The sequence below is a fragment of the Lonchura striata genome, chromosome 3 (assembly GCF_050655825.1).
Source record: "Lonchura striata isolate lonStrDom1 chromosome 3, ASM5065582v1, whole genome shotgun sequence".
NCBI lineage: Eukaryota > Metazoa > Chordata > Aves > Passeriformes > Estrildidae > Lonchura > Lonchura striata.
In genome coordinates this window covers 81,672,989-81,684,903 of record NC_140705.1, presented here as the reverse complement: position 1 = coordinate 81,684,903, position 11,915 = coordinate 81,672,989, and the positions used below count along the sequence as shown (strand labels likewise).

At 47.5% G+C, this 11,915-nt stretch overlaps 1 protein-coding gene across 1 annotated transcript; it reads left to right on the top strand.

Moving 5' to 3' along the window:
* Positions 1-3,115: 3,115 nt before the first annotated feature.
* LOC146767963 (uncharacterized) lies at positions 3,116-4,856 on the top strand. Its single transcript, XM_085575519.1, is given in 2 exon segments — positions 3,116-4,072; positions 4,074-4,856. Coding segments are annotated over 2 exon segments (1,365 nt in total). The 5' UTR covers positions 3,116-3,352; the 3' UTR covers positions 4,719-4,856.
* Positions 4,857-11,915: the final 7,059 nt, after the last annotated feature.

The window sequence follows — 11,915 nt, the reverse complement described above, 5'->3', positions numbered from 1 at the left end:
AATAGCTTCTGGTCCCCTGATGGTCTTAGGATTTGTCTAATTATTTCTTCATGAATTAGCCCTTTCCTCCGTGTGTTTAGCAGACCCCTTTCTTCCCATATTTTTCCAAAGGTGTGTACTACCCCAAATGCGTATTTGGAGTCAGTGAAAATTGTTCCCTTTTTCCCTTCAAGTCCCAGCAGAGCCCTGTATACTGCATACAGCTCACAGGCCTGAGCCGACCACCCTGCACTCAGGGGCCCGGATTCTACCACCCTTCCAGTCTTCCCGTCTATGACTGCATATCCTGACTTTCTTTTACCTTCCACAATTTTTGCAGAACCGTCCACAAACCATTTTTCCCCTTCTTCGAGTTCTTCTTCTTCCAAATCTGGTCGTATTTTGGTCTGTAATTCTACTATCTCAGCACAGTTATGGAGGGGGTCCCCTGGGACTGCCCCAAACAGGAATTGGGCAGGATTTTGTGCCGGGGTAGTCTTTAGCTCTGTTGCAGTCATGCTGGCATGGTAGCGTGGAGGAAGGTTTTAGAAAGGCCTTGGGAATGGTAAACTGAGGAAAAGGATACATTCATGTATGCCCTATTATATTAGAAAGGCCTTGGGAATGGTAAACTGAGGGAAAAGATACATTTATGTATGCTCCACTGTTTCGGGAAAGTCCCGCTTCAGCATTCCTCTGTAGACCCCCTTCTCCCCACCCCTGAGCAGTTCCCATTGGACCTGGCCCCTGGGGTGGTTCTGATGTGCCTTAGTTGAACACTGTCTCTATTGTTTAAGACCTTATCTCTTAATTTTGCTGTATAAAACTGTATCTGGGCAATAGCCCAGGGCCTTTGGTCACTGCAATGCTTCAGGCAATACAATCTATCTGGATAAGCATACCATTGGTCTCTCTTGGTCTCTTTATCTCGAATCCTAGCGGCGACTGAGGCAGCGCCGCAGCTCGGACCGTGCTAACCCACACGCTGCCTGGTAAGCCCAGGGCAGCGGGACCGCGGAAAACCCCGGCCCCGGAGGGGACAGCTAGCCGGAGGGTCCCGGGGGGCCGGGGAGGGACGGGGGACAGCGGCGAGAAACCCCCGAGAGCAAAGTGGCGGTCGAAAGAGAAGCAACAAGTGCCGCCCAACGTGGGGCTTTGCACTGGTCTGAGCAAGCCTGCCGCAGCCGTCGTGGACAGTGCACTGGCTAGGAGCTTTTCCAGACACTTTGCAGTGTCACCGCGAGCTGCAGAGCGGAGAGCGGTGTGAATAAATCGCTACGCAGGCTGTCGGCTCCGCGGGGAGAAGCTCTGGGATCACGCTGGTGGTGTGAGGCACTTGCCTCTCCACACAGCCCAGCGGGACTGTTGCCGTGGAGACAGACGCCGATTTCTGTCCGGCGAGGTCGCCACGGGTCGGACGGCACCTCTCCACACCCGGGAGACCACCCGAGGGTTCGGGAACCGTTGCTGCAGTGGTGTCTAAAGGACGGCGGTGGGTGAGTCTCGGTACTGGGGGGCAGGGCCCGGCCAGGAGACATTGGCTCCTGTGTGCCCGTGGGGGGACACGCCAGCGCGCAGGCGTGACGGGAGTCTCCGTCGTAGCTTTAGAACTTTGGGTTTGCTGCAGTAATTGGTTGAGATTTGCTGTGAAGCCAGCCATGGGTGTTAGGCTGACTACACAGCAGAAAGAGATTTATAAACAAGTTCGGGAGCCCCTGCTGAGTGCAGGTGTCAAATTTCCTAAGAGCCTTGTAAAAGAGTTTGTCAGATGGTTATCAGTAAGTGTTCCAGAGGTAACAGAGCAAGTAGTGAGAGAAAGACGATTTTGGAAGCGTGTTGGTGCAGTGCTGAGTGAAAGGACAAAGGCAGGAGATCCCTCAGTGAAAGAAGGTTTTATGAGAATGTTTTTGGTCATTTACGATGTTGTGAAAGAGAGTGCAGACACTCAGGGCGCCCAGGGAGCAGAAAAGCGCCCTGTCGCGTCCCCGGTGCCCCCCCACACCCCCTGCGGTGAGAAAACTAACCGTGCAGATGTAGATTTAGTTTCTAACCCTTCTCCGCCTCCTGCTTTCACTCCCGCAGCTGAAAATCCATGCTTTGCACCCCCCATTCCCCCCCCCGTGCAGCCCCCACAAGATGGAGGTGGCCACGCGGTTTTCCCTTCTCTATCCCCGCATTCCCTGCTCCCTGTGCCAGCCCAGAACACGCCCCCAGCCCTCGCATTCCCCCCTCCGCCTGTCCCCGACCCCAACCCCTCCTCCCTTGCGGCGATCCAGCCCACATTCCAGCCCCCGGTCCAGCCCTCAGCTCCTCCTCTCGCAGTTCCATCACCACCCCCTGTCCCTGTCCCTGTCCCTGTCCCTGCCCCGCTCCACGCAGCCCCGCCGGCTGTGGCCACTCCCTCACAAGCCGGCCCTCCTCCCTCTCCCTCTCCCGGTCTCCCTGGCAACGGCAGTGCCCAGGCTGTCAGCCGGGAAGTGCTCAGAGAGACCGAGCCTGCGTTCTTAGCCCCTGTGATTTATAATGCCAGGGGACAGAACGCAAAATGGGAGCCCTTTTAGTATGATAGTATTAGGGAACTTTGCAAAACGAAGCGAGAGTTTGGGGAAAGAAGTGAATTTTTTAAGAGCATTTTGAAAGCTACTATATGCTCCAAGACAGTTGTCCCCGCTGATTTGAAGCGTCTTTTCAGTTGCTTGCTCCCTCAGTCTGAGTTTAGATTGTGGGAAAGAACGTGGAAAAGACTTGCAGCAGATCTCCTCCCAGAGATTCTGCAAAGTCCAAGCCTTTCCACAGATATAGAGGATGAGGAAATCACTTTAGAACATCTAGTGGGTGAAGGTGATTGGAGTCAAGCTGAAAAGCAAGCAGCAGGCATTCCAAGAGCAGTGTTAGACCTGTCCAGGGATGCAGCAGAACGTGCATTTTTTAATATGCCTTCTAAAGACCCTATTGTCTCATATACCACTTTAAAGCAGTCTGTTTCAGAACCATTCATGGATTTTGTGGATCGAGTGCGAGCCTCTGTGGAAAAGAGGGTGCAAAATCCAGAGCTCCAAGACCAACTTACATTAGAACTGGTCACCACAAATGCAAATGAAGTCTGTCAGCGAATCATCCTATCCCTTCCATCATCGCCTCCCCCCACACTCGATCAGCTCATCGAGGATTGCACCAGGAAAGCTGTGCTGATGACAGAGGACTCAGTGATAAAGCCACGGGAAAGGGTGTTTGCTTCAGCAGCAGCAACCCCCAGGACTCCTGGGTTCGAAGGGCCTCCTCAACAAGGGGGGAAGGCGGGAGGGGGGGAATCATTTTCCTTCATACTGGCAGAGCAAATTGTATCTTTTTCAGAGTTAGTTCACTTTGTTGTATGATTTTATCTCTCTTTCAGACTAGCAGAATGTCAATTTCCACATTCCTGCTCATCGTTTGGTTCCAGGGAATGGTCATCTACCCTTCCACGGTGGATGCATGGATTGTTCCACAGCCCAAGAAAAATGTGTGGGTCACGCTAGCCCAAGCCTTGCAACAGGATCATATGTGTTTATCCACTGCCTCAGCAGAAAATCCGATGTCCACATGTTTAATAGGGGTTCCAAGTAAGGGGGATGAGTTTCCAATTGATCTGGTCCGTTTGCAAAAGCAGGTGAACGAAAATAAAATACCTAAAGGTGCAGGACAAGGTGAAGCACAAGTGCAAAATCCCCTCATTTTATGGCAAGGGTGGGTTTCACATTTGCCCACTGCTGAGGGGGAGCCCCAGGAAGTAGAACTCCTAGGCTCTGCAAAAGCTGAATTTTGCATTCAATTTGATTTTTCCCCAACCAAAGAAGTAAAATTATATGAACATGTCAAACAGTACAAGGTAGAATTCAGAGCAGGTCAATGGTGCACAGCTGTCTACAAGCTGAAATTTGCATCCACCACTGATTTCCGTCCACGCAAGCTGGACAAGGGAATGTTTCTTATCTGTGGGGACAGAGCGTACCCAGGAATCCCCTCTCGTCTTATTGGAGGTTCATGTACTTTTGGGCATCTGACCCTTGCTTCCCCCAACATGACCCAAATTCCAATTGGGCAAGCAAAAAGTGGGAAAAAAAATTACTAAGCGGAGTGCAAGCCAATTTGATGAACATTGTGATGCAGAAATTTATCATTGGGCAAAATCCAAAAGAGTTGCTGTCTCTGTGTTTTTACCATGGGTTGCAGCAGCCAAAGCATTGAGTGAATTAGGCAATCTAGAATGCTGGGTGACCAAGCAGGCAAATTTAACATCAGCAGCCCTGAGTGACCTCCTAGAAGACGAGGAAATAACCAGAAAGGCTACCCTCCAAAATAGGGCAGCTATTGATTTCCTGCTGTTGGCACATGGTCATGGATGTAAAGAATTTGATGGGTTGTGTTGTTTTGATCTGTCATCTAAAGGACAGAGTGTCCACTCGTCCATTCAGGAAATGAGAAGCCTCATTGGGAATGTGAAGCAAGAAAATGAGGATTGGTTTAAAAATCTGTTCAAAGACTGGGACCTTTCTGGGTGGGCAGTGTCTCTTTTAAAAGACATCTTTTACTTTCTAGTTGCATTGTTTTTAGTTCTGTTAGCATTTGGGATTCTGAAGCGGATCGTCTCCAAGGTCATCACTTCGAAGCCGAAGGCTTCTGCGCCGGTTTTCATCGCTGCTGCCGCCACGGAAAGCGATTGGTGGGAAGACGACAAGCAGAAAGACACTGCAGTTTAAGAGCCACAGTTTACCTTCTCCCAAGGCATCGTTCATCTTAGTAATTGAAAAGCGGGGAATTGTTGCAGTCATGCTGGCATGGTAGCGTGGAGGAAGGTTTTAGAAAGGCCTTGGGAATGGTAAACTGAGGAAAAGGATACATTCATGTATGCCCTATTATATTAGAAAGGCCTTGGGAATGGTAAACTGAGGGAAAAGATACATTTATGTATGCTCCACTGTTTCGGGAAAGTCCCGCTTCAGCATTCCTCTGTAGACCCCCTTCTCCCCACCCCTGAGCAGTTCCCATTGGACCTGGCCCCTGGGGTGGTTCTGATGTGCCTTAGTTGAACACTGTCTCTATTGTTTAAGACCTTATCTCTTAATTTTGCTGTATAAAACTGTATCTGGGCAATAGCCCAGGGCCTTTGGTCACTGCAATGCTTCAGGCAATACAATCTATCTGGATAAGCATACCATTGGTCTCTCTTGGTCTCTTTATCTCGAATCCTAGCGGTGACTGAGGCAGCGCCGCAGCTCGGACCGTGCTAACCCACACGCTGCCTGGTGAGCCCAGGGCAGCGGGACCGCGGAAAACCCCGGCCCCGAGAGGGGACAGCTAGCCGGAGGGTCCCGGGGGGCCGGGGAGGGGCGGGGGACAGCGGCGAGTGACCCCCGAGAGCAAAGTGGCGGTCGAAAGAGAAGCAACATAGCTCCAGGTCCTGGGAGTGGATTAGGATGGCTTCATATTTCAGAAGCCTGGCGTCTGTCAGCCACTTGTCAGCTTTTTGCTGCAAGATGCTTCTTACATTATGGGGGGAGTAGATGGTTAATGAAGCCCCGAACGTTACCTTTTTTGCTTCTTCCACTAATATTGCTACTGCCACAATTGCTTGTAAGCAGGTGGGCCAGCCCCTACTGACAGGGTCCAGGAACTTGGACAGATAACCGACTGGTTTCTTGGCCCCTGCCCAGTCCTGGGTCAGAACCCCGTGGGCAGTGTGGTTACTAACATCCACAAAGAGCTGAAAGGGCCTTTTTATGTCAGGGAGACTTAGTACTGGAGCTGCTATGAGGGTCTCTTTTAATCCTTGGTAACTCTCTTCGTCTTTTTCAGTCCACTTAAGTCTGTCTGTGGTAAGTTTGTCATATAAAAACCTTACCTTTTCACTGTATCCTTCGATCCGTTGTCTGCAAAAGCCCAAAAGTCCCAGCAATTGCCTGATTTCTCTTTTTGTCTTAGGGGAGGGTAATGCAATTATTCCTGCCACCCGGTCTGGATCTAGTTTCTTTTTTCCTTTTGTCAGCCAGTGCCCCAAATATTTTACTTCAGGTTCAGTGAATTGTAATTTAGACTTTGAAACCTTTAACCCTTGTCCTCCCAGGAAGTTTAATAAAGTTATGGTTCCAGCCCTGACTTCTTCCTCCTTAGAGCTGGCTACCAATAAGTCATCTACATATTGCAATAGTTTGGTCCCGGGGACTGGCACAAATTCGCTGAGCACCTTTTCAAGGGCCTGACCGAAAAGATTTGGTGAGTCTACAAACCCTTGAGGGAGGGAAGTCCATCTTAGTTGTTGTTTTCTGTGGGTGTCTGGATCCTCCCATTGGAAGGCAAAATAATCATGACTTTCCTCAGCTAGAGGACAAGTCCAGAAGGCATCTTTTAGGTCGATCACACTATACCATTTATCATCCGGGGACACATTGTTCAGCAAAGTATATGGATTAGAGACCGTGGGAAATAGGGTTTTTGTTCTTTGATTTACTGCTCTTAAGTCTTGTACTAGCCGATAATTACCATCTGATTTTTGAACTGCCAAGATAGGTGTATGTCTTGACATGCAAGGCTCTAAGGTGCCTCTTTTTATTAAATCTTCGATTATTGGTTTTAATCCTTTTCTTCCCTCTAGAGGGATGGGATATTGCTTTACCCTTATGGGGTCTTCTGGTCTCTCAATTTCAATGTGGATTGGTTCCATGTCTAATTTTCCAGCTTCCCCGGGAGTGTGCCAGACCCTGGGATCAATTTTATTTTCATCTTCGGTAGTTAGGTTGTATAAACTTACCGTGAGTTGTGAGTCTTTTGCAATTATACTTATTCCTAATGTTGCCATAAAATCCCTTCCCAGTAAATTGTATTCTGTTTCTTCCACTAATAAAATATCTCCAACACAGATTTTATTATCCGATTCTATTTCTACATTTTTTAGGATAGGGACCTGAAAAGGTTCTCCTTTTGCCCCGATCACAGTCATAAAATCTTTACCTTTGATGCACCCAGGAGGTAGTTGTTTGACTGTGGTTTTTTCTGCTCCAGAGTCAACTAAAAAGGTTAGTTCTTGTTTTTGGGGTACAACCTTTAATTTTATCAAGGGCTCTCTAGATGTCCTTGACCCCAGATTGTAGAGCCCCTGACATCTCTATTCCTCTTGAAAGACTATTTCATCCTTTATTCGTTTCTTACAATCCCTCTTGAGGTGTCCTTTCTTTTTACAGTAAAAACATTCAGGAGCACTTACCCGTTTCTTTGTCTTTTGTGTGTGCACCGGCTTTCCCTGGTGCCCCGGGGCTGGAGATGACGTCCCAGCCGTTTGTGCTTGTGCTTCCCTTACTGCTGCCACCAACACCCTGGCTTGTGTCCTTTGTTTTTCCTCATCCCTCCTCATATATACCTTTTGTGCTTCACTCAATAGTTGTTGTAAACTTCTTTCTTGCCAATTATCTATTTTTTCTAACTTCCTCCGAATGTCTTCCCATGATTTAGCCACAAATTGTGTTTTTAAAAGGACCGCCCCCACGGGGGATTCAGGGTCCGTACCAGAATACATTTGAAGGCTTTTCCTGAGCCTCTCCAGCCACTCAGTAGGAGTTTCATCCTTCCCCTGGCATTCCCCCAATGCCTTGCTAATGTTTTGTCCCTTGGGGACTGCTCCCCGAATACGTTGTATTACCATGTTCCTTAATCCGATCATTTTTGCTCGGTCTGCCTCCGCCTGAGCGTTTCATGATGGTCTTTGTTCTGGCCACTTTTCCGCCCCGCTCCCGCCCTGGGGGTTTCTGAATTCCCAATCCTTTATGGCAGCCTGCCTTATCATATCTCGTTCTTCAGCATTAAACAAAGATCTTAATATAGCCGAGATATCATCATATGAATATATACTATTTCCCAAAAATTCATCTAACCTCTCCGCCACACCCAAAGGGTCATCCATTAATTTCCCCATTTCCTTTTTGAAAGCCCTTACATCCCCAGTGTTGATGGGAACATTTACAAACCCGATGATTCCGGCAGCTGTGGGGACTTCCCTTAAAGGGTATAGATTAGTTCTGTCCCTTTCATTATCGCTATCTCCTGTGTTTTCTCTCCTCGTTTTCTGCCGGGTTCTACTGGCAGGAGGAGATGTGTTTTCCCCGGTGTGGTATGTGTGTGTGTGTGTGTGTCCCCGTGCTGTGTGGAAGGGGGGGCTGGGGGCTGCGAAGGTCCCGGAGCGCCTGCATCAGGGACTTGTACATTAGGTGGCGGTGCAGGCTGGGCCGGGGGCGCTGATGGGGGAGCTGCCGGGACCCGTGCTCGAGCTGGGGGAACCTGGTATGGGGGGGCAGGTTTTCTAGGGGTTCCCAGGTTTTTTCTGAGCTTACCCTTTTGCCAGAGGTCTTAATAGGGAACAGCCGTGCACTGGCATACTCCCATAGCCTGGCATAGTCCAATTCCTCATCGTCCCACTCCTCCTCCTCATACAAGTGGTCTGAGAGTGCTTGGCAGAGCTTATTTTCGAAGGTACCAAAAACGGGCCAGTATTGGTATTTTCCAATTTCCATATTTCCCCATACTTCTACATAATAGTGTACCATTTTTTCTTTGGACCTTTTCCGTCTCACAGAGCAGTCCTCCCAGTGTTCTAACATCCACCCCAGGGGACTTTCTCTCGGAATCTCAGGGAATTCCTGTTTCCCCTCTCCTTGGTTTTGAGTGCTTACCTTTTCTTGCTGTCAGGTGTTTACCCTTTCCTAGTTTAGGGTTTTTTCCTTTTGGTCCCCCCTGCACCTTACTGGTTTTTTGTCCCATATTAAAGTTTCCTTACCGTATTCCAAGTCAGTGTCTGCCAGCCGTTCCAAGAAGTCGGCAACCCGCGTGCTAAAATGTGTATTTTGGTCCTGTCCTGGACCGAGTCTTACCAAATGTTTAAACCGGTCTGTTCCTGACCGAACCTTGCCAACCTAGTTACCGCACAGTGAACCGATCCGTGGGTTTTTAGTTGGAAGAACAGTGAGCTCTCTTACCTTTTTTTTTTCTCGGACTCCCCGAGCCCGGGGCCAGTGAGGTTTACCAGTTTCTCGAATCCACGAGAACGTACCTTCCCTCCCCCGACCCGTCCGTGGGTGGATCCCCGTAACTCCCCGAGTTTCAGGTCGTATGCGTGTTGTGAGTATACCGGAATCCTTTCGCTTACCCTGTGGCCGACCACCTCCCTCGCGGGCTAGTGGAACTGCGGCTCGTTGGGGTCCGAATTCGCGCCGTGACTATGTCACGTCTCACACACACACCCACTCACGCCCCACTCAACCACGCGATACTCACGGCTCCTTTTCCCGCGTGGATTCTTCGTGCACGTTGATTTTACGAGTGAAAGTTTGCTGCTGCAGCTTCGGAGATTTAGCTCCGAGTTCCGAGAGCTCTGGGCCCGTTTATATCCTTTCCTTAACGTGGCTTTTCGGCTGTTTTCGGAATCTGGTTGGTCCCGTGGAGTTTCTCAGTCCTGTCCGGCCGCTGAAATCAGCGGGGCGCCGCCCGGATCAAGGATAGGGGAACCCCCTGGATACCACCAAACCAGATCACGTAAGGGGTCACCAAGATTGTTATAAACGAGAGTTTATTTTAGCCAGATTAAAAAATAAAAATAATTTTATTAGCGGTCAAATTCTATCTAGCCAGCCACACAGAAAGGACAGAGCCGAGCCCGGGGTCGACCCTGGGTGTGCAACAAGGAGTCAGCCTCAGCAGAGGTTTTCCCCTATGCCCACACACCTCCATCCTGGCACAGGCGGTTTTTATAGGGAAAATTCTGCCTGAGGCCAAGGTTTTAGCAATCAGTCCTTTCTTCTATTCGGAGTCCATATGTTAATAAGGATTTCTTTTTGGTGATGAGGAGAAAAATTCAATGTTGGGCGTTTACAGGAAGGCTTCTTTCACATGGATCTGTCTGAGTATTTCCATGATATCCATCTTGGACGATCAGCACAGACGATCAGCACAGACGATCAGCAGACAATGGCCCATATCCCGGCCAGCCACATCTGTTTACTTGTAAATCAGTTTCCAGTATACACTCAAGTCTCACCTACAAAAGGGGGGGGAAAGGGGGGGAGGAACTAATACAACGGGCATGATTTAACAAGCATCCAATATTACATATTTCATACAAGGAATGGCGCGAATTATATTTACTATACATAACATAGTCAATGTCGTTTACAGCAGAAACAATGAAAAGTGAGACTATTTTTATTATGTGGGGTTTTTTTTGTTTAGTCTTTATCACTAGATTATGCAGATCTAGACAAATCCCTTGTGCTTCACAGCTTTAATCTGTAAGAAAATACAAGTAGAAAAGCACACACTCTATTATTTTCTGGTGGATATTGAGTTGCAGCATACTGAGTGTTTTTGTCTTGAGACAAAATGACAGCTAAGACAAATGATACAAAACCAAAAAGCTCTATTAGGCCTCATAATTAATGTACAAAGATGTGGACAGATGTTTGAATCAATCAAATGAAAGGGCTTCATTTTCCATTTAAAGGTAGTTGCAAAAACTCATCTCTAGAAAGCTGCTGACAGAATAGTGTTAATGGCTGTTGGTGAACCAGAAGAAGAAAGTGTGCAATCCAGGCAGGGAGCCTTGTAAGAGCAAAATCCTGAACAGATGGTAAAAATTCAGTCCTGGAGCTTGAAGGGAGATGGATGATCCCCCCTTTTTTTTTTTTTTTTTTTTCTTTTTTTTTGGAGACTGAGGGAGAATCTTAGGGAGCAAACCCAAACCAGGAGCTCTGACATGATGCTGCAAAATTAGAATGAACATGAAATATTTACTTTTTGCTCCAGGTGCCTGTGCAGTTTTGTTACCAGTTGGCATTTCAGACACAATAGGACCAAGCTGGAAATGTGAGCCATAGAGCAGTCAAACTTTGGTGAGGCTGAGAAAGAAAATAAGAGCCAGATGAGGGCTTATGTCTCATGTTATGCCAAAAGTGAAAGGACTGTGCGAGCCCTGAGGCAATCTACTTCCTAGAGCTAAAAATGGGTATGTAAAGTTTTTTTGGTAGAGAAAAGGAAAGAAGAGAACTGAAAAACATGTCCATGAAGTTGCAAAAATGAGCAAATGATGCTGTTCAGATAGCTGGAGACAAACATATACAATTTTGATTTGACAGTGTTATCAAATAGAACTGCTGGCTTCACTTGTTTTTAGCTTCTTGTGCTATTCAGCCATATTGTCCCAGTCTGAAGATCTCCTGTGTTCTATGGAAAAATTGACAAAACCACACATGACTTAATGATTGTAATTAAAGGACTATTCTCTTCTTTCTAACAGGTTATGTTGTCTTTTATCCCAGAGTGTCGTTTTTCCAGAGGGAGCACATTGCAATGGCAGCCTTTTGCCCTCGCTTTGTGCTGATGCACGTAAATACTATAGTGCAGAGCAGTAGAATATCAGGCACTGGAAATGTGGAATATTATGCTGTATAGAGTACTAGAGTATGTTCCACATCTTGTGAGAATAGAAACAAGTGCTATTAACTATAGTCTTTGGAGAGAATCCTTTACTTACTGTAAGTAGTGGGAAAGCCTTTCTTAGGACTGCTGGTAGGGGAAAAGTAAGCAGCTGAAGAACAGTGTTTTAAACACTTTCAAAAATTGTTAGAGTGAGCCTTTGGAAGAGAGTTCTAAAGAGTAGTGAATCATAGCCTGTGGATAGTCTCAATCCTATCAGAAGAAAGACAACATAAGACCAGATCCCAATTTTTCCTTGGTGGAATCATTGAATAAGATTACATTATATAAACCAGCACATTTCAGTAATTCTCTAAAGTATTTTGAAGTGAAAAATTAACCACCAGTGTCCTCTCCTCCATCCTATAAAGTAAAGGAGCTGGAGACATATACAGCTGATTTTTCAGATTTTCTCAGTTGCTTTCCCCAGTTATCTTCCACGG